At 35.0% G+C, this 23,922-nt stretch overlaps 1 protein-coding gene across 1 annotated transcript in view; it reads left to right on the plus strand.

Moving 5' to 3' along the window:
- Nucleotides 1-23,922, plus strand: part of LOC150101694 (HAUS augmin-like complex subunit 3) — a 203,207-nt gene that overhangs the window by 62,526 nt on the left and 116,759 nt on the right. The window contains exon 6 of the mRNA XM_090400697.1: nucleotides 9,842-10,036. Within this exon, the coding sequence (XP_090256823.1) occupies nucleotides 9,842-10,036 (195 nt within the window). The remainder of the gene's footprint in view (nucleotides 1-9,841; nucleotides 10,037-23,922) is intronic.

Below are 23,922 nucleotides of genomic sequence, written 5' to 3' on the forward strand. Positions count from 1 at the left end.
ACATAACCTGCAATCTCATTGCTCCATAATGCAAATATAGCTCAAGAAGTCTGAATATACACACACACACACACACACACACACTATCTACCAATAATTGTCTGGACACTTTAGCAATTTACAATTGATACCAGCTGGCAAACCCTATTATCAGGTATGTCCATCTTTGGGTTTGATCACCTCCTGTGCCCTTTGAGGGAGGCTTTCCACCGATATGGGGCAGACATCATGCGGAATTTGTTTCCATTCTTCCATCAAAGCAGCACTGAGTTCAGTGACAGATTGAGGACATGACTCTGGGCCTTAATTGCCACTTCAATTCATCCCACAGGTGTTCAATGGGATTGAAGTCAGGACTCTGCGCAGGACAGTTGTTTAACACCATCTCTTCATATCATTCCATAAAAGCTGCAGCTTTGTGGCATGGGACATTGTTGTCTTGATAGCAACACAGGTCTGTTCCATAAAAACTCCACAGTGTAGGCAGCACCTGATTATCCAGAATATCAGGTACTGCACTGCTTTCATGGAACCATGGATAATGACCAGTGGTCCCACTCCACACCAACTCTTTCACCACCAAACTTTACTATGGGTATACAACACACTGTGGTAACAAGCATTCACCAGGCTGCCTCCATACCCACACGCTGCCATCAGACTGGAAGCAGGTGAACCTTGGTTCATCACTCCAGAGTACCATTTTCCACTGGTCAGTTGTCCAGTTCACATGCTCTTTGCACTAGGCCGGACAAGTTGCCTTGTTTGTTGTTGTGATGTTTGGCTTGTGTGCCACTGCTCTTCTGTAGAAACCCAGTAAATGGGGTTCTTTTTGTACAGTATTAATGCTCACCATGGTGTTACTGGTGCTCTGGAACTCATCATGGATGGTCCGTGTCGATTGTAGCCAGTTAACCACCCCATTTTAACACCCTCCTTCCCTGTCAATCATTTTCAGCAGCCATCCTGAGTGTTTTCCTGTGCTAGTAATGCCAGAACATCTTCATTTTGTTGATCACATCACCATCATAACTGTTATGATGAAATACTGCTTCCTACTATCTGTACACTGATTTTTGTTATTAACAAACCCGGAATGTTCCAAATAACAAGAGTGTCTGGGCAATTGTTAGTTGTTGTTGTCGTCGTCATGTAGGATTCCCCCAATTTTCCTCAACCATCGCTTAGGACTGGTTGAGCCCTCCAATGAGGGATTTTTAAGTATGTATTTTTGACTGTGGATCCATGTGTGTTCAAGGCTGGTTTGCATTTTCTGAGGGATGAAAAACCCAAGTTTCTGGGTGAAAAAAACCCTCTACCTCCACATGAGACCAGTTACTCACCTTTAGTCAAAAGAGACAAGATGAAGTTTCTCACATCAGGAATCAAACCCAGGTCTTTCTAACCAAAGGGCTTTGTCTATACCAACTGAGCTATGGAGGCTCACAAATATTAGAGATAATGTATATACTTAGAGAGAGAAAGCATCATATGGTTTATTCCTTTACTTCATGTGTGATTCAGGGAAAATCAGAGTAACTTGCTCTTCGTGCAATCCAATATGTTGGGGATTGGTATTCCACTGTGAGGAATACAAGTTTTTCAGGATGAAATTGAAGTAGTAAACAAAAGGCTTAAATTTTACTATTCCCCAAAACGCTTTCCTAAAAAAAAAAAAAAAGAGAGAGCATATAATAGAATTTAAACTTAAAAGGATCCAAACATAGATATAATTTAAATAAACATTATCATAAATAGTAAAATATTTCCAAAACCTAATTTATCCACTCATCTTACAAAAGCCATAAAAAAATTGAAAAAAAAAAAAAAAAATTATCTGCCTAATGTTAAGGGCAATATTACTGTAATTGACAAATCTGATTACCACAATAAAATTGTAGACATTGTCAGTGATACTAATACTTATAAAGTAATTATAGAAAACCGTACCTAAAACATCATAAAACAAATTGCAAAACTTTTACATGAACTTAAAGAACACCTACTATACTCGGAGAAGTTACCATCCTGCTTACCCCATAAATTCTTATAAACACACTGCATCCAAATTTATTTCCTAATTTATCAAACTACTTCTCTCTTCCATCATCTATGTGGATGATGATGAGGTCGAATGAACTCTTTTCACTTCTGTCTGTCACTGGAGAGTGAACAGTTCTGTCCACTTTTGTGTCACTTGTTGCGATTTGGTTTTTTTGGTCCTCTTTTATTTTTTGTCTATCCATCTAATTCTGGGCCGTCCTTTGGATCTTTTACCTTCCATCATTGTATACAGGTCTTTAGTTGGTAATCTTTTTGTTCCCATTCTGGTCACATGGGAAAATTATTGCAGTCTTCTTTCTTGGATTTTGTCTATTATTGTTATTTCTTGTTTTAGTTGTTTCCATATGTCTTCATTTCTTAGGCTGTCCAGCAGAGATACTCCAAGTAATCTTCTTAGCCAACCCATTTCAGTAGTTAATTTTTTCTCTTCAGCTTTGTTGAGATTCCAGCATTCACTTCCATAGAGAAGTATTGGGAGGACCATTGTCTCATAGATTCTTACTTTTGTTACTTGTTTCATGTCTCTTGACTTCCATATTTTATATAGTCATCCAAAAGTTTGGGATGCTTGTCTAATTTGTCTGTTTATATCTTTTGTAATTTCACCGTTGTACTCGATTACTCATCCGAGGTAGGTGAAGTTTTCTACCTGCCTCTAGATTCTTACTATTAATTTCAATTTTCAGATTGGTGTTTCTTTTTTCTATTTGCATAATTTTTGTTTTGTCTATATTTAGGTTTAATCCAAATTTCATACATTCTTGCTTTATTTTATCAGAAATTCATTGTAGATCTTCTTCTGTGCTTGCAAGTAATGCAGTATCGTCAGCAAATTTTAAGTTTGTTATATTTTCCCCATATATTTTGATTCCAGAGTCTTCTTTGTTTAAGGCCTTACTGGTTGCTTCTTCCAGTGTAAGATTGAACAGTCTGGTGGCAGTTGTTGGAAGTTTTTCCACTTGGTTATACTATAAATTAAAGATACCAAGAAATTATATACTTGGTTTAATCCTTTATCCAAGTGTAAGCAAACAAGTCTGTGCCTGAATATTTTCAGGACTGGGGCAACTTGTATAAAGAAGCTAATGACTTCACATCACTTGCCTTAGTATCCCATAATGCAAAGCACATCTCTTTGAGGACATGTATAATGCAATGCATTTTGGGAAGGGTCACTACCCAGACCAGTTTTGACCTTTGTATAGGTGAAGTGGATTCTAAAAATAAGACAATCCCAAAAGATCGCCCAACTCCGTGTTGTTCCACTCAGTGACAGGCTCACCCAACACCAAGCAGAGCCATGATATCAGCAGTGGCCCCACTCAGAGACAGGCAAAAACCTGACCCCAAAGCAGAGCCAGACCTGAGCCAGTTTCAACCTTTATTGAGGTCTCGTCAGTGGGAGCCAGACCAGAGGTGATACTAAGGTTGAAGTAATGCAGAAGTCATATATGCATATAAAAGTAGCCAAAAGGTGTCACATCTTATTACTAAAATACTCTGGATTAGAGAAAGTTGTTGAAAGTTTTTCCACTTGGTTATACTATAAATTCAAGATACCAAGAAATTATATACTTAGTTATATACAAGAAATTGTATACTCTGGGTTTGGCTCCCACTAATGAGACCTCAATAAATGTAAACGTAAATGTAACGGGTAGTGACCCTTCCTATAATGCATAGCATTATACATTTCTTCAAAGAGATGTGCTTTGCATTATGGTATACTAAGGCAAGTGATGTGGAGTCATTAGCTTCTTTATACGAGTTACCCCAGTCCTGAAAATAGTTCAGGCGCAAACTTGCTTTCACTTGGATAAAGGATTAAACCAAGTATGTATTTTTTTTTTTTTTTTTGTATCTTTAATTTATAGGTCTAGTGAAAGATTGCATTCCTGTTTTACTCCACTCATACTGCACTTTCGGATTTTTCATATAGATTCTTTATTATTCTTATAGTTTTGTTTGGAATTCCAAATTCTTTCATAGTTTTCCATAGTTCCTTCTATGGATTGAATCAAATGACTAATGAAAGTCTATGAAATTTATAACCTTACTTGGAATATTTAGGAGGGTAATGCCTCTGTAATTCATTCTGTTTTATCTCCTTTTTTGAGTATAGGAGTTATAACTGATTTGCTCCAATCAGTAGGTATTGCTTCATTTTTGTAGATCCTTTCAAATAATGCTTTTAATGGTTCCAGAAGTTGTTCCTTTCCTGCTTTTAAGAATTCTGCATGTATCTGATCAATACCAGGTGCTTTCCTAGTTTTAAGTTTATCTATGCTGTGTGCTAATGTTTCTTTGGTAAAGATATTTGTTTCCTCTTCCATTTCAGTGTCTGGAATAATAATATCCTGAGAGCTGTTTTTATTATATAAGTCTGTAAAGCATAGGTTGCCAAACGTTTTCTAGCCACCGCCCACTTTGCAATACATAAATTTTGTAACGCCCCCATTATAACATTTTGAATAAAACCATATTTCAAATATTTGAGACTGAATAAAACCATATTTCAAATACTCAATACTGTACTGCCAACATTTCTTCTTATATTCAGACATAATGCGGTAATAAAATGTGCAAAAATATTCACAAAATAAAAGATTTAATTTACACTTTGTATGACTCCACTTATCTATTACACTTTCGACTGTTGATTGTTGCCAAAGCACACAAAAAATAATGAAACTTATTCCTAAACCACTGGTATTTATAGATTTGAAATCTAGCCCAAATCGACTTGCATGCATTGACTTGTTTGCAATACCATCGTACTCGTGCTTTGAACAAGTCACTGCAAGCACCCATATTCCTGTCAAAACATGCTGAATTGAGTGAATTACCTACATAATAGTTGACCGACATACTACTAGTTAAGACTCGTCTGCTGCGTGGATAGACTAAAGCCTGTATGGCACAATGAATTTTTCCAATAGCAAAAAATGAATAAATTTTTTAAGTATATAAAAAATAGAAGTTAAAATATCCTGTATGACACGTTCAATTTTCTCATTGGCATAGAAAATTGACATCTATTTCTGACATGGTAAATTTTCAAATGAATAGAAAATTGATAAAAACTGATCGTGAAAGACGGGCATAAGATGAATTAAAATTCAATATTTAAATTTTAAATGATTATCTAATCGCAAAATCATGAAAATAATTAATTTTTAATATATATTATATATTATTAATTTCTTCTATAAAGGGCCACCGACCCCTGACTGCCTGAAGCCCCCAAATGCTTCTGATCTTACTATAGCCCCCCCCAGAGAAGGCTTCAGCACCCCTGGGGGGCGGTACCACCCACCTTGGGAACCTATGCTCTAAAGTATTCTTCCTCTAGAAATTCTTTTTGTTTTACTTTCAATTAGTTGTTCCTCTTTGTTTTTGATCATTATCATTTTTGTTGTCTGTGTCTTATTTGTTTTATTTCTTTATATAATCCATGGAAGTTATTTTCTTTTGATAGCTTCTCTGTCATTTTGCATTTTTCTTCTAACCAGTTATTCTTGTCTCTTTTAACTAATTTTCTAATTTCTCTGGTTAATCTGTTATATTCATTTCTGTTATAGTCTTATTTGCTTTTCAGCCGTATTTGCTTAATGTTAGTGCCTGTGTGCACATATCATTATTTTGTGATCCTGAAGATGGTAATGTAACATTATTGAAATATAGGAAGTATTAATTAATATTCTAGTATAAGATTTCTTGCCCTAAAATCTGACAGTTATGTTATAGTCCATCCACATGGCTAGCCTAGTGGCTATGCGATTTGCAATCATATGCCTGGGGAAGGAGTGTCCTGAGTTCAATTCCCGTCAACGACGTGAGGAGCTCAAGTATCTTCCTCAGCCATAGCCAAGTTAGCCGGTCTTGGGCATGGACAGCAGGGTTTTTCTCCTCTGTTTATTTGAGGTTTTTTATCCCGCAAGCAGGCAAACCGGCCCTGTGAACACACACGGATTACAGTCATGAATATCACCCTTAGGGGATGCAGCAGAGTAGTGGCAAACCCGCTGCATTAATACGCCAGTAACCCCTCATTAGGAGGAAACTCAACCCGTCCTAGGATGGATGAGAGGGATAGGATGTTATAGTCCTGTTTTAATTTCATGCTTTTCCTTTGTTCACTTAACCTTTTTCCTTCATTTGAGATCTAATGCTTTTTATTTTCTCTTTCTTGAGTAACCTATTGTATTTTCTGCAAATTTTAATATTATTTCTTTCAATTTGCACCAATGTTCTTCGATGCTTATATTCTTTTTTGGTAGTTCCTTCAGGTTTTTATCTAGTTCTAGTTGATATTTTCTTAGAATATTATTGTCTTGTAGCTTATTTACATTCAGTCTCCTTTTGACTCTAAAAGTGCTTTCAGATTTTAACTTTATTCTTAGGTTTGCTAGTACTAGTTTATGGTCTGATCCACAGTCTGCAGCAAGGGATCCGCAATTTAGGATACTTGATTTCCATCTTTGGTTTACAATAATATAGTCAGTCATATTGTTGGTTTTGTCTGTCTGGTGATATGCATGTCCATTTTCTTTGGGGTTTTGGTTGTTTAAAGAAAGTGTTGGTTATTGTTAGTCTATTAAGCAGAAGTTTAGCAGTCTTTCACCACGTTCATTGCTTTCTCCATACCCAAACTGTCTGATTACTCTTCGCCATGTATCCCAGTCTTAGCCTACTTGTTGCATTTAAGTCCCCCATTACAATTAGATCTTGGCTTGATGCCTGCTGTACTGCTTTTTGCAGATCCATATAGAACTCCTCAGTGTCTTCTTCATCTGATGATGTTGAAGTTGGATCACTGACTTGAATAATAGTCAGCGATCCAATTGATGTTTAAATTTTGCTTTAATTATCCTAGGTGAGATAGGATTGTAAAACAATAGAGAGTTTTGAGCCTGTGTTTGTTGTCCTCCCTGCTTGAAGTTGAAATTTCATATTGTCCATGGTGAAATTCTCCTTTTCCAGTCCATTTTGTTTTGCAGAGTCCAATCACTTCCTATCTGTAGTTGTCTAATTCAGTGCTTCCCAAACTTATGGATGTCAAGGCTCCCTTTGAAAAAATTTTAAAATTTCATGCCGAAATACGCAGGAAGCAAAATTTGTGAACCAACACCAATGTGTAAATTTTTCCATCAAAATATTTAAAAATAACAAAAAAGAAATAATAAAAATTAAATACGTTTCTTTTAAGATAAAAAATATCTACTTAGTCTTAAAACATTTTAAATTTGTTTACATTATTTCACAGCCCCACTCAACAAAATTAACTGTCCCTCCAAGGGGGCCATGGCCCACAGTTTGGGAAGTGCTGGTTCTAATTCATGTAGTAGTATTTTCAGTGCTCCTTTTTGGTAAATGGTTCTAACGTTCCATGTTCCTATGCTTATGTTTTTCTTGTCTATGCGATGTTTTGTTTCAATAACATATTTTTCGCCTTCACTATCTTGGTTCCCTAATAGTGGGCATGATCCTTGTGTGACCAGGTGATGGTCGAGCCTGCATGCATTTTTAGGTTGGTTTGAGTTCATTCAGTTTCAATGGTTAAATTTCGTCAAGTATCAACCCCCCCCCCCTCTCCTTGACCTGAATTCAGCTGCTCCTAACATGGAGTACAGATGCTGTTTGCAGCCAATTCACTGAATACAGTTGCTGTTTGAGATCACCATATCTGACATGATGAAATGTCTATCTATTTATCAAACTATTACTTAAAAATACAAAATTTATGATAAAAAATGCTGATAAGCTCCAGAAACATATAAAACAAATTATCACATTACCCAGCAATGTTTCCTCTTCTTTCAATTCTTCTTCCTTTATACACCAACATTGACTTCCACACACACACACACACACCTCTTATAAATGACCACAATCTATCAAAAACATAATTATCCCCCTCCAACATCATTCTTTCTCTGATTAAGATTATAATTTCAGCAAATTTCTTTAAACATAATGGTCATATTTATGAACAGATTTTCAGTCTCTCCATAAGCCGAAATATTAGCAGTGAACTTGCTGAACTTTTCCTTGCTCTCATGGAAACAATTCTTATCATCCTTTCCATTATGTTTCAGTAACAAGAATGCTATAAAAAAAACTCACTGTAACTTTCAATATCTTTAGACACAGATTGAATTCTCCATCGAATATAAGAAAGATAAATCTATAAACTTTTTTTAACTGTTGCTAGATCTGACCATTAGTATGAAAGTATGCACAAATCTACCAAGATTTGAAGCTACTTATATTTCTCTTCCTATCACTCTTTAAATTAAATGATTAAAATGTTCTCTAATCTTTGCACAGTTCATCAATGCTTACATATACTCTTCCTTGATTACTGGCCTAAACCAAGAAATCACATACTTAAAAGACTTGTTCTGTTCTCACCAATACCTCCAACAAGAATTATGCCATTTACGCAACCCAAAATTGCATTTCTCACTCCCAAAGCAACTTAACTAAATTCTACACCATTCTGATATTCTCTTATATTTACAATATTTACATAACCATCAAACACATCTTCACATATTCTAATTACAAAATTGTTTTTACCAAAATAATAAACTACAAAATTTGCTAAAACAGAATGCAATGTCTCACACTGATATACTACTATGGTCTGATGTCATTTACAAGTTTAACTACCAATGAGGATACAGTACCTGCTGCATTGAATCAAACATTCATTTTTAAAGTCTCGCATATTGGAATATGATCATGATTATAATATCCCCCATACTAATAATATCAATAAAAATCCCACTCCCAAAATATAATTACTCACTATATGATCCAACACACTCCTGAAATTGACAAATTATCAATGAAGTTTTCATTGATTTTTTCCAAGAAAATGAAACCAAATTTTGCTCCAAATCAACCAGTCAGGATGCTATAAACACAAAAATAATGTTTCTCGTCTCACTCTCTTGGCAGTTAAATAAATTACATTACTCACCATTAATCTTGAACTACCCAAATTCCTCTTAATACATAATCATAACTACACAAATTCACTGTTGGTTTGCACCGTTCATAATCTGATGTGTCCCTACCCCAAGGAAATAGCCAATAGACCATTATGTCATTGTTTCTATATATACTTTACTATCTTTTGCTTGTTTGTTTGCATGTTTCCTTTTATTCATTGATTTTACTTTTTTCCAAAATTTTAGGTTTCATAATTTTAGATTCTAAATCTATATTCATTCCATTCATCATCTTTCTTCTTTACTGTTTATATTCATGTTTATTTTATTTTTGTCTATTCAGTTTATATATCTAACTTTCACATAACAGAGTTTCGTTCTCAACATCTCTCTCTCGCATTTTACTTTTTGACTTATCAAGTTTAGCTCCAAATATCTTGTTATCCCTACTTTCTGAAACCTACCCAGTATGTTCTTTTAACTATTGTTAATATAATCTAAATTTTATATTAAATGTAAATTTGCATATGGTTGATAAGGAGATAGCTCCAATAAGCATAGCTATTTCCATCATTACTATAATTACAGGAACAACATGAAACTGTAGTTTCAGAAAAGTGCTGAAGTAACATATTAGTGTAGGAATTGTAAGTTTTACATTTTATATGTTTTAAATATATAATACATTTTATATATATAACGTATTATATATTTATATATGTATATATATGTGATATATGGTATTTCTTATTATTATGAATTTTTTTTTAATTATGTTGAAGTCTTCATTGCATTCATTTCTTTTTTCATGCCTGTAGGAAACTGGTGTCTTGGTGGCTACTGTGAAAGATCTGCAATCACTTATTCAAGAGGAAAACAAAGCAATGCAAACAAATATAGAAACCACTGGACAAATGCCATTGTTATCTTATACTGATATTCATGAATATCAAATAGCTGAGGATACTGTACTAAAAAATCTGGATATATTTGTTAAAAAGCATTTTTCAAAGGTGCAGTTTCTGTTTTTTTCTTAATAGTTCATTTTAACATCCTTCTTATTTTTTTTTTTATGGCAATCCACTTACATACTGTAGGAAATCCATAGCATATTAATACCATGGATCTGCCAGAGATTACATAAATTGAAAACTGTGCAAAACACAGTTTTCAACACTTTGTGCTTCCAGTAAGCAGGTAACAGTCTCACAATAAAAATTATTATTATTATTATCAGAGGCCTCCAGGAAACCAAGGACTCATCAAGTTTCTTAAACTCATTCACGCTGGATTCAGTGATCACTTCAAGGGGAAAACTGTTTCATTCACTAGCTCTCACATGGCCATTTCTTAATCATACACACCCTTGTCCTCTTCCCACCTTCCATATAACGAAAAATTTCATCAGTTGATAACCCTGTCAGAAGTTTATAGACCTCTATCACATCACCACTCTTTCACGTATTTACCTATGTCTGCAGTCCACATACTCTCAATTTGTCTTCATTTATCTTTAGAAGATGGGAACCATGATGATAGTTTGTTGATTGGAATAAATGTAGCCACTAGATTGTACTTCTTAAGAATTCTAGAAATTGGTTCTGAGATGCCAGAAATGGATGGAATAGTGACGCTATGTACTGTGTCCTCGTTATTTGAGCTTGGAATATAGGAATCCAAAAGACATTGTGTGGTCTGGTGTGAGAAGCCATTGAGTTTCATATATCGTTTGATATTTAAAAGTTCTTGCTGTAGTTATTTGCAGCATAGAACAAATGATGTGAGCACATGATAATAAAGTTTTGATAATTCTAATCTTTATTATGATGTGCTCACATCATTTGTTCTATGCTGCAAATAACTACAGCAAGAACTTTGCATGAAAGGGATAGTGAGCTGATTGCTGTTGAATATAGCATCTCATGAAAGTAGGTTTTCAATACATGGAGATAATTAGTTCACTTGACGATGGGCAGAGTAGAATATCTAAGAAGGATAATTTGTTTTCTTTTTCTGTTTCCATAATTAAATTAATTCATGGATGCAGATTGCTTATGGTTGCTAGAAAGTCAGGTAATATAACTTTGTTGTGGGACCAAATCTCAGAATTGTCATCTATTTAATGCGATAATAATGTCTTCTAAATGTGCCAAATACAAGTTGGCAAGAGCAGAAGAGAGTGGATTTCCAATAGCAGTTCCTTCAACTTGCATGTAGATTCTGTTTTGACAAAAAAAAAACAGAGTGAATGACAAAGTTGAATAATTTCACTGTATTCGGTTGAAAAGCTTGTGAGAGCAAATGAACTGTGTCTTCTGGAGGCACATTAGTGAAAAGCGATTCAATATTGAAACCTATCGTTAAATCTTTAGGCTGTATGAAAACTTTTTCACTTTATCAAATCAGTGGAATTTTTTATGAAAGAGCAGGAATTACTAATATGAGCTTTTAATAAATGTGGCAGAAACTTTGCTGTGTGATATGTTGAAGAATCTGTGTAGTCAACAATTGGACAAATAGGAATGCCTTCCTTCTGGATCTTTGGCAGACCATAGAAGGGGGGGGGGGGGTTCTAGCAAAATAAAGTTTTAGTTTGTCTCTGGTATTCCCATCAATGTTTATACTTCATCAAACAATAACTGTATTCTAGTTTATTTGATTTTTTTTTTTTGCTGGACATTCAGTGGGGGAAAATAAAAATACTAGAACACCAGTCTAATGCCATCAATAAGAAATCCGAGAAATCTGTCCTTGCAAAACATGGAATAGATACAGACCACAATATCATATGTTCTGAAACACACTTATGCTACTACTTAAATCATTAGTTTCAACAAGCACTAACATCTCCTTTACTTTTTTTTTTGTTTTTCTCTATTACATTTGCCATATCTTTAATCCAGAAAGCTAAAAGTAGTAATTCCTTCAGCAAGTGCAATTTTCTTGATCAAATCGCCCCATACCATATTATGTTTTTCTTATCTTCTGACTGACTTACCTTTTTGAAATATTACCTTACCTGCTTCAACATTTTCTTCTTGTTCTGTCCGAGTTTCTTTAATTTTTCCAACTCTCTAATTCTCATCGATTGTGTGATAATTTGTTTTAATCGGGATTTTTCAAAAATTAAGTTATCCTCACATCTTTAACAAGGATTCTGCAATGCTTCTGCCCAGCTGTATGAAGGTTTCCATCTCCAGAAGTTTTGTTAATTTGTGCTTTGTTCTTAAAGATTTTTGTTGCCAGTTTTAAAACAACCTACGTTTAACAATATATCTACAATTATATTACTAAATGCACTAGTTTTTTATTTATTTATTTTTAATGTTTCTTCCACCCATGAAAGGTTATTTACAAACTTATAGTACATTTTGTATCATGAGTGGGCTAAGGATTTTTTTTTCTCCTATTTTTATCAATTTTATATATTTTTAATTTATTTTTGAAGCAGTCTGAAATTCTGCTCTAGAGATAAAACATGGAACTTTTTCAAACCACTTCAGACCTTCAATAAGTAGGGTGGTGGTCTCACATCAGGTGATGAAATTCATCTTCCACCTAAGACAATCACAAACATCCATACCCACAGCGGGATTCGAACCTGCAGCCTGTTGGTTGAAGTCCGGGTATGCTAACCACTCAGCCAACTAGGCTGGCAAAATATAATAAATCCACTAAAAACTACAATAACATGCTAAAAATGCACAAATTAATTTATGAAAATTAATAAATCGGGGGGGGGGGGATCACCAATTTTATAGTAGCTTCCTAAAAACACTACTCCACACAAAATAATCATTTAATATGTAATGTTTAGTATGACTCTGGCACTGATGGTAATGTACTATAGGTTTATGCCTTTCATGGATGGGTTTCACATGAAAAATTAATAAAATAAAATAATTAAATAAATAAACTCATTCACGAATATCTATATCATTATAGAATTCAAATTCACAGTCTGTTGGTAACAAAAATGAGACATATCCCTCCCCCCTTCTCTCTCTCTCTCTCTCTGCCACCTAAGCTAGCAAATTACTCTGCATATCAAATTTTATGCATTCTTGATGATGATGAACAGCCTATTTTTCTACCCACTGCAGTGTGAAGGCCTCTCCCATTGAGGGAGGTTTGGGTCTACTACTCCCATGGTGACTCAGTATATTGGGAGAGTGTATCTATACTTGGGTGAATGATTGTATGACGGTGGAAGACAATCATAAACATCCATGCCTATTTGGGATTCGAACCCGCAGCCTCTTGGCTGGAGACTGGATACACTAACCACTCGGCCAACCAGGCCCGCTGCACCTTAATAGATATTTGCAAAAACATATTTTAAAAAATTAAAAGATTTTTTTGCAAACTATCCAGCAACCAGTCCTGTCCAAAGTTAAATTCATTATGATCACCTCAGTCCAACTATAAATTTGCCCTTTCATTTAAAAGCTTAACTGACAATAACTACATTCTTAAGATAGTGAAATGTTTAAATGGAAAATGTTCTCAACATGATACAAGTAATACCTTTGTATCTAGAGTAAGAAACTTTGAATATCTTGCTACCTAGTATTTTGACAGATAGCAGCACAGTCAGTCATTTAGATGAGCTACATTTCATAGACAAAGAGACTAGCAAACTGGTTTTAATAATATTATGTGGATTAAACTTGTGAAAATTTTCACTTATAGTATAATTTTCAACCAAGAGTCCAAATCATTTTCTTTGCCATAGCATTGAGTAAGGTGATCACTTAAGGAAAGAGAATAAAACAGTAATTCATATTATGCACTAAAACGTGGAATTACAAATGAGCTCCATCTGAACTGCCATTATAGTCCATTAGACTGGAACTAAGGAAGGAAAATCATAATTATGAAAACAAGGTTTAACAATAAAACTGATCAACAAGGATCTTGTAACCAAGATCAAATCAGTTTAATTATATGTATTTTAGGGCATAGAATTTAAAAATGGAACTAGTTTTTTCCATCATGTCAGTATGAGATGTATGTTAAACATTAGCTTGACTAAGTATTGTTCAGTGATAAACATTTAAAAAAAAAAATTGTGAATTAAAAAAGAAAATCATAAAACAAATATAAGCACTAAAATTCAAGTGCTTGCATATTTTATACTTTATTTACAAAGGAAGAAAGTAAAAAATTGTTAAAAAATATATATAAACTTAGAAGTGCTTATAATTATCTACTTCATTTCCTCATATAAATATCATCACATGTCTTTCATTGAAGAAACAAATAGTGATTTCTTATCCTCCTAGCATTCCATTTTCCATGTATCTTTGCTCCATTACCACGATGTCCTAATGGTACTATTCCCACTTTACCCTAAAGTTTTCCAAAAAAAAATCTAGGCGAGAATGAAAGAAGTAAATCTTTAGCAACATCCTTTCCCTAATCTTGTGATATTGGTTTAAAAATTGGTCAGTTAACTCTTTATAATTTTCAACCTTTTATTTTCCCAAAAAAACCTTCAGTAATATCTTTAAACAGCTTCTATTCTTCTTCTTATATTTATGTTTGCTCCTCTAGGGAATCCAAGAACCATCAAGAGAGAGAGAGAGAGAATAATTCCTATCGTATCTCACCTTGAACACATTCACTCTAAAAACACTCACCAACATCTAAAGGCAGCCCATTCCACACACACACACACACACACACACACACACACACATACTATGAAAAGAATCTGCACCTCCAATCTTCCTAGCCACATGCTTAGTCAGTTTCCAGGGATAACTCTGAATTCTGCTTGTATCACTCTTAGTCTACAAAAATCTCACATATCTATACTGTAAGATTCTATTACTAACTTATATAATTCTTTCATGTTCCCTCTCATCCAACTGTTCCTCAAACTTTGAAGACCACATCTCTTTAATATATTCTCATATACATAATTCCATAGACCATTTATCATCTTAGTTACTCACTACTGAATCTTTTCAGCTATCTCCTCAGAACTCAGGTGACTATATCTACACAGTAGTCCAGATATGGTTTTATCAAAGGATTGTAAAGTTGGAGAATAATTTCTTTTTTCTTAGTGATCTTGATGATTATACAGAATTTTTGACCAAGAAACAAACATGACATGAAATAATTGACATTGGCCTATCGTCGATGGTATTAATTTGCCTACTTATCTGTTATCAAAACATCTGGCTAAACATTTAAAGAACCACATCAGGCATATGGTTCATCAAAAACTCAGAGAAATTCCCTCTTACCATCGGATATTCTAGCTGGTCTAGATATTGTATCCTTGTTCACCAATGTTCCTGTGGACAAGTTATGGCATTTATAGGTGCTGACTTATTCATGGAAAAACTTTGAAAAACATTTACTCACATCTACAAATCAAAAGCCTTCACTTTGGTGGAGGTTTTTGATTTATAGATGAGAGATAAATACATAGATGATGTATTTATTATCTGGAAATACAGTGTTTCTGAGTTGCATGATTTTCTTTCGTTTATCAATTCTTTCCATCATAAAATTAAATTCACTTTTAAACTTGAAAATGAAGGAAAATTACTTTTCCTAGGTGTTTTAATTAAAAAAAAAAAAAGCAGAAGGAGGCCTCTCTCTCTTAGCATATTGCACCATATATTACAAAAATTAGGTATTATACATAGACTCAAAAAAAAAAAGGGTGATCTCTGTTACAAGAGATGAAGAAAGAACGAAAGAATTACAGTATCTACTGGTGAACAATGGATATTCTAAGAAAATGGTAGAAAGAATACTATTCTCTACTCCTGCTCCACGACAAATTCCTGACATTTGTTCACTACAGAATCTCAGTTTCCATCCCTTATATTGGTAGGCTTTCTATCAAAATTTCTATTCTCCTGAAATTTCATGACATAAAAGTGTTGAAATCCAATTGAAACTATACACGCTTTATTACATTCACCTGAGGACCACAACAAATATCTAGAGTATATAATCCATGTCCTTGTGGCCTTTCTTACATAAGGCAAACAATTAGAAGTTTGGAAACAAGACCAAAAGAACATTTTGGAGATGTTAATAACAACAACAGAAAAGAACATATTGGAGATGTTAACAACAACATCTCAGGCCTAGCTTTCCCACTTCTCCCACATCCACTATAATATTGAATTCGATAAGAGCCTAATGTCTTACATAGAGGACAACTTCAGTGTTCCCAACATCAAAAAAATCTGTGATGGTTATCCACTCATAAGGTACATAAGGTAAACAGAAACCAATGAATGATTCTATGTGATATTTGGAAGTCACTTATTAGATCTTTCCGCACATCAGACTCAACTTTTCTACCAACTATCGCGTGCATTTAGAGCCTCTGTAGCTTAGTCGGTATAGACAAAGCCTTTGATCAGAAAGACCTGGGTTCGATTCCTGTCAGTGTGAGGAACCATTATCTGGGCTTTTTTGACAAAAGGTGAGTTAGCTGTTCTCATACAGAGGTAGGGAGTTTTTCCATCTGGAAACTCGGATTTTTCATCCTCCAGAACAGGCAAACTGGCCCTGTGAATACATGCACCTATTGACATAGGACACACCGGGAGGCATAGGGCTAATCTTCTTATCTTCAAGTTATGGTTGCAAAGTCCAAGAACACTTGGAAAGGTCATGGGTGCTTAGTGCCTGTTAGAACCACTCATAGGATAGGATAGGATCACGTGCACTTATTGAACAGTGACTGACCCACACCAGTTTCTATGTTCTGTTTTTTAGTTATGTAATGGTTCACATTTACCCTTTTATTATATTATATTTTTTTTTTGTTCTTCCTAACCCAGAAGCTGCTAGAATATGTGGTGAAACTAATCAATATGATCATCTCTACTATTATGGCCTAATAAAACTGAGTATCATTTATTTTGCATCACAAGTTAGCGATCTCTTAAAAAGAGCAGGTTATGTGGTAATTTTAACTACTTTTTTAACCCCTAAATTTTAACTAAATCTCCACTATAATCCCCAAATCTTTTGATTTATTGACTATTTACAGCAGATTCCCATTAATAGATGCACTGTCTGCAATTTTCTTCATCCATAATGCATAACTTACATTTAGAAGCATTAAATTGCATCACTACTATTTTCCCATGAAATTAGTCAGCTAGGTCAGCCTGCCGGTTTTTTTTAACTTTCATGTCTGTCCCTTTGAGAGAGAAGTATGAAAAAAATTCAAACATATCAGGATATCCCCATTCCTATTATCTAACTCTACTGTCACTGTACAACCTGTGCTGAATGCTAATGTAAGATCCCCTCCCTCTTTAACAAATCTATGCCATCTGTGCTGAATGAATAGTGATTTAATGTATTACATTGTAATCAGCATCCTAATTTATGCTGATTAGAAGGTCATTCCTAATCAGCCCTTCCAAAACCTTGATGACCACACCAAAGGACTGTAATTTGCTGCATCATTTCTAGCTTTAGCTTTCTATACTGGAATTATCTTGCTCGTTTTTCCACTCAAATTGAACAACTAGTTCAAAAGCATTGCTAACTCTCTTGCATGTTCTTTTGGCCAGTATTCCATCCATTTCAACTGCTGTGTTTACACCAAGATCTTGTAATATCTCTAATACCTTGGCTCATCTACTTATGTTGTTGCATCCACTTTTCTCTCTACATCCACAGAGCTAATGGACCTACTTAAAATGTGACTACTTCAATAAGTTATACATAGCAACTCAACCTTTTGAGTGGATCCATCACTTTCTGCCATCTGCATTAACTGCAGATGTTCTTCCATGATCACACTTTTTTTTAACTTGTTACATAGTGATAAAATTCTCTTGCATTTATTTGAACTATTTGACTAACAGTTCAAATTTTTGAATTGTTCAATTATGAATAAAATTATGAAATTTTAATTATGAATAAAAAAATTCATAATCTGATTTGATCTTCTTTGCCATGGCCCTCACTTTCTTGATTTGCTCTATATATTATATTGTGCTTCTTTGTCTCGTAATCACTCTTTTCACAATATTAGATCCACAACATCTCTTTGTTTTTATGCAGATCTTGTTTTAATGTGTTATTCATCCATTTAATTCCCATGCAATTTTTTCCTCTAATTCTAGGTATATAGTCAGATATTGCTACCTTCAAATGTTCTTTGACCTCCCATGAACTGTGATTCCTCTAGCATGCTTTTCTCATGCAAAGGCAAGCTTCAAGGTTATTCCAGTTTATTATTATCCACATTGCCTTATAATTCCACATATGCAACTTTTTAAAGCTCACATGTTGTTGTCTTCCCAGGTTAGAATGGCATAATCATTCTCACTGATTACCATTTTGATTGTGATATTAGAACACGGATATAGTAAATAGAATATAAGAATCTTCATATAAATGAGCTGACTATTATGCCAACTGAATCCAGTGTTCTAATACCATGAATCCCTTCCATCAAGTGCCAGTTAAGGTAGATAGATATTCGTATGTAATTCTATAAATTATCTTTCTCTCAACTTAGATGTATTCTCCTCACACCAGTCTCTATCACCATAGTTGAAGTTACTCATTAATGATAGATCTTCTTTGTATCCATAAGATTTATCCATCTATGCAGTTCACACTCTTCTTCAGATGACCTGGTCTGTAGCAGCATTCAATTGTGTATTTAGTCCTGTTAATATCTGTCTCACACCGCACAGCTTCAAACTCACTGTCTTACTCATACTTACTCATACTATAACCAACATTGTAGATTTCTGCTCTGTTTGAATCAAACTCCTTTGCAACCATTAGCAGTATTCCTCCCCTCCCCCAGCCTTCCTATCTCTACTGTTTTCTCTGAAAATTCAATGTGTTCTTTATGCAGAACACATTGCATTTTATTCCTGTAACATACTCTCCATCAGCCAGGTCTCACTAATGTCGATAATTTTTAGTCCTGCTACATTTTCCAATGCTAAAAACTTCTTGCATTTATTTCTCATTCAACAAAATCCCCCCCCCCTCCTTATTTTGACACTTTACTTTTCTTTCTTGACATAACCAGGTCTGCATTTCATTGGGGATGTCCTTAGCAAGCTGTTATTCTCACTCTCATTGTGGTTGTCATTACACCCACAATTTTTGTCACTTAATTTAATGCATGCTTTGGTGCATCCACCTGGACATATTCTAATTTCCTTCACATTCGCTCTTTCACTGAACAACCATTTCTCCAATGACCTGGCACCAGAACCATTCAACTGCAGTCTACCTTGCAAGTACAAATCCTTTCACTCATCATGGTCACTCCCTACATTAGCATAGTGTACACTATTTCTCATACACAATCTATTTACTGAATCATTTGCAATTGCAGCTCTGTTCCTTTGCTCACTCCTGTCATACTGTGCAATTGACTCAAAATCTTGACTCTTTTACTCGTTTATTTTTGTCTCACTCAAAAACTCTTTCTTATACTCTATACCTATTTTCTTTCAAAGCGTTTGTTCTAATTAACACAACCATATTCACCCCCCCCCCACACACACGTTTTACTAGTTTATTTCTTCACTCATATTACAAATTTTCACTCTCCAAAAACATGCTTTTGTTGCTCACTCATCCGGTATACCCCTAATCCTGGAATGACTATACACTGCTTAGAAAGAAGTGAATGGACACCACAGTGTGAGGAACAAACAGCCATTTCACTCACCTTAATAAGATGTAGGACTTCCTTTTGCTCAATGGCTGCAGCAATCCTATGGGGTATACTTTCCACAAGTATACAATAGCAGTCAAAGGGAATTTTGGAGACCATTCTTCCAGTAGGCATGTAATGAGTTCTTGGAATGTTGTGTGGTGGACATCTCTTGACCTCATCCAATGCTCTGTGGAAGCCAGTCCAGTGTGGTGACATTGATATCTACAAACCATGCAGTTACCTCTCAGAGTTCAATGCTCATGGCATCGCAAACAGAGGTCTGAGACCAAACCATGAAAAACAGGACTATGTCATCACACTGCCACCTTCAAATTTCATAGTTGGAGTTATGCACTCTGGTAACAGACATTCACCAGGCATCTGCTACACCCGTCCATTTGCTTAGTAGAGAGTGTTGTGTGATTTGTTGCTTGATAACACAGCTTTCAAAGTTTCTGAATGTTTTTGTGCATATTCGTGTTCCAGTCGATGTGTGGAACTGTATATTCAATGTGTCGGCTGACAAATGGCAGTTTTTACATATTATCCTTCATAGTACCCTATAGTCACATTCAGTGAGTGTGGTGGGTCATCCACTATGGGTAGCACTTGCAGTTTACTCCCTGTGCTTCCATCTCAATATGGCATCACTGATTGTTAACCTGGGATGGCCCAATTTGTCAACAAATTGCTGAACAGATAGGCCTGCAGCATGGCATCCTATCACAATGCCTCTTTTAAACTCCGTCAGTTCCCTTCTCACAGCCGTTTCACCCAGACACAGTTGCACTGACTTAGGAGCATCATAATCCTCCAATTTATACTAAAAACATGACTCATTTGCATGACACTTGCTCCTTGCCTGTGAGGGGGGGGGTGTCCATTGACTTCTTTCCAAGCAGTTATGTGACTATCCTTTTTATTTGTTTGTGCTTCCTGTGAGCCTACCTTTATTTTATTTCATGTGTTTCATTTTCAAGCCTCAAAATTTCTAACATCATGTTACAGTTGGATATCTTCAGGTTTTTTAATTCTCTCATATTATCTTTACTACACTCTGACAGATCTTTCATGCTGATAGTAGTTTGAAAGATTTGAGATCAGAAAGAAGACCCTCTTGCATTCTAATACTTGCATTCTTGCTTACAAAAATTTCACTTGCATTCAACATTTCATGTTCCTCTATCAGCCTAATTAGCATACCTATGTGTAATCATGCACCACCACTTTTTCTCATTACCTTAACTAACTTATAATCATGAGCACATGCATTCTGTACACACTACGCCATATGAAATTGTTCATACCAAATTCATACAGAGACCTCTGCTGCAAAAATATGTATTTTAATTTGTTTTTTATACTATATTCGAAATGTCTTCAATTCAGTATTTTTTCTTTACTTGATTTCTTTAACTTATTTACTTAATTAACTCAACTTAGTCATAACTCTGAGTTGTAATCTCACTGCTTGAATAGCCTTTAATCTTTTCTGTCAGTTTATTCCCCCTTCCCCCCTCTCTCAAGGTCGTGACTATGCTACTTCACGTGTTTTCGTATTTTAGAATACGAATTTGGAATTGCCTCTGGCAGGAGCCATTTCCTTTGTCCAAATAGCTGGCTTTTTCTCATGCTGATCACTGAAAATTTATTTGTATTTATGACTGTGTCATCAGAGATTGCATAGAGGAATTGTATATCTTTCCAATTCATGTAAGAAAATTGCCCAGCACAACACGGAATTGTCGCTAATATTTATCTCTAACTCAAGCAAATCAGAAATATACTATTCATCAGTCATGGCTACTTTTACTCGTAAGGTCACACAGGTTCTATATTTTTATGAGAAGTGCATTGGTCAGGCAGAATCAGGCAAGTTATTTGACAAACAAAACAATTTATTCATGCTAAATCAAGGTACATATAAAGGGTAACACAATACATACTAAAATAATCCAAATCAAATTCACTAGATAAAATGACATGGAAATAATATAAAATTCACGTGTCTGGTTCTCCTCTAGATTAATTAAACATTTCTCGATTAAGCTCAATGACTAATGCAATAAATACGCTCACATATAAATCAGACACAGAAGCAGACTTGCATACATTTTACATTAATTTAACTCAGACTATGTTGCGTTGGCACACCATGGCGCTTGACTGCACAAAGGAAGACTTCTTGGTTTCGAATCTAGTTGGCAACTAGAAGAAAGTTTTCTAAGCCCTTCTTTGACCAGTTCCCGAGTTAGTCTATCTCCGGCATGGGCAAGCGGGTTTTTTCTCCCAGAAACTCTGGTTTTTCATCCCTTAAACTCGAGAAAATCGACCGTAGAACCCACATTGTTTTCAGACATTAAATACGAGTGTTAGGGACCACGAGATGGCGGCACTTGTTGAGCCGTCTCTCTTCACTGCGTGCCACTTAATTAGTGATAGCCTTGGGCCAGCTATCTCTGATTGGGTACCAGTGGAGATTGAACTTCCCGCTCAGTCGCCAAAAGTTAGAAAGGGCTAAACGGCCTCACTTACTCCCTATATACGGGGAATAAAAAGGCGTTAGCTGATTTTTTTTTTTTTTTTTTTAAACTACTTTCACATGCAATTCCCTCTTCAACATATAACATTAGCTAATTCCTCAAAACTCTACAAACTACTTCACAATTAATTTAACAAAACTGCTTTCTGTCTTTACTACTGTTCTTAATGCAAACAAACTATAAAATCAGCATTTGCCATAAATTTCACATCTAGGAAAATCCTATACAAAAGTCTTACTTGCTGCTTTGTCATCCAGTTTATTACACAAGATCCTAGAGATCATTAACACCTTCTATTTTCTGGTAAAATTCACAGATGGGCACCTTTTACGACATCGATGCTACTTCACATGCGGAGATCATCAAGGAACTCAGCAGTGGGAACTCTGTAACAGACCGTCACTGCTAATACGAACCGCCTATCATCGTCTGGTGGGACTTGGGTCCCCATCCTTGGAACGGCACGGCACACTGGATACTCCTCGCAGCAAGCACAGGAACAGAAAACCAGAACACCAAGCCGAGCCTGAATAACTATTAAAAATACTTAACTATATATACATTTAATTAAAAATAGTCATGCATAAAGGCTAATTATTAAAAAAAAACTTACCTTTACAGCAGTTGACTGCAAATCAGACACGTAAACAAATTCCAACATTGATTCTTCCCCCTTTTATTCTGCTCTCCCGATCTTGGAACTCCTACAGATTGAATCGCCCTGATTTTTCTTGACGGTGTCTTCTCAGCCATCCTGCAGTCGCTGAGTTAAGGCAGGAAACTCTGTACTTTGTTGACCTTCGCGAGTTGTGATAGCCTCAGGTCTTACATTCTTAATTCTGTCTGAGTTATTTCTTTGTCTGTACAATTACCTTATTACACTTTATTCTAACAATTTTTTTCAGGTTTATTACAGCAAAAATGAGTTAAGTATTAATCAAATTACAAATTATTATATTATTTTCATTTCCCAAGTAAAATCAGTATAGAAGAAATTTTATTCTAAAATCTTGGAAGTTTATTTTCCACTTGGTTAGACTATAATAAATTTAGTTTAATCCTTTATCCAAATGTGAGCAAACAAAGTTTGTGCCTGAAGTATCTTCAGGACTGAGGCAACTCATAGTAAAGGTGGACCAAAGTATCACCACTTGTGGGTCTGGCTCCCACTGACGAGACCTCAATAAAGGTCGAAACCAGTTTGGGTAGTAGCCCTTTAATAATGCATAGCATTATACATGCCTGCAAGGATATGTGCTTTGCATTATGGGAGATACTGAGACAAGGAGTGATAAGAGCTTGGTCCACCTTTACTACAAGTTGCCTCAGTCCTGAAGATACTTCAGGTACAAACGTTTTGGTTACACATGGATAAAGGATTACACTAAATTTATTATTCTAAAATCTTTCTATACAAGAAAGATTTTACACTGCTTTCATTCACACATGCACACATTCTTACACTAATCAGTATATATAAATAACTATTAAAAATACTTAACTACATATGCATTTAATTAAAAATAGTCATGCATAAAGGCTAATTATTAAAAAAAAAACTTACCTTTACAGCAGTTGACTGCAAATCAGACATGTAAACAAATTCCAATAGCATCTTCACTTATCTTACAATATTCTGAAATTTTAATAAACTTCTAAATCTGAACTA

This window comes from Typopeltis vanoorti, chromosome 11 (assembly GCF_054136105.1).
Source record: "Typopeltis vanoorti isolate ZY-2024b chromosome 11, IOZ_Tvanoo_1.0, whole genome shotgun sequence".
NCBI lineage: Eukaryota > Metazoa > Arthropoda > Arachnida > Uropygi > Thelyphonidae > Typopeltis > Typopeltis vanoorti.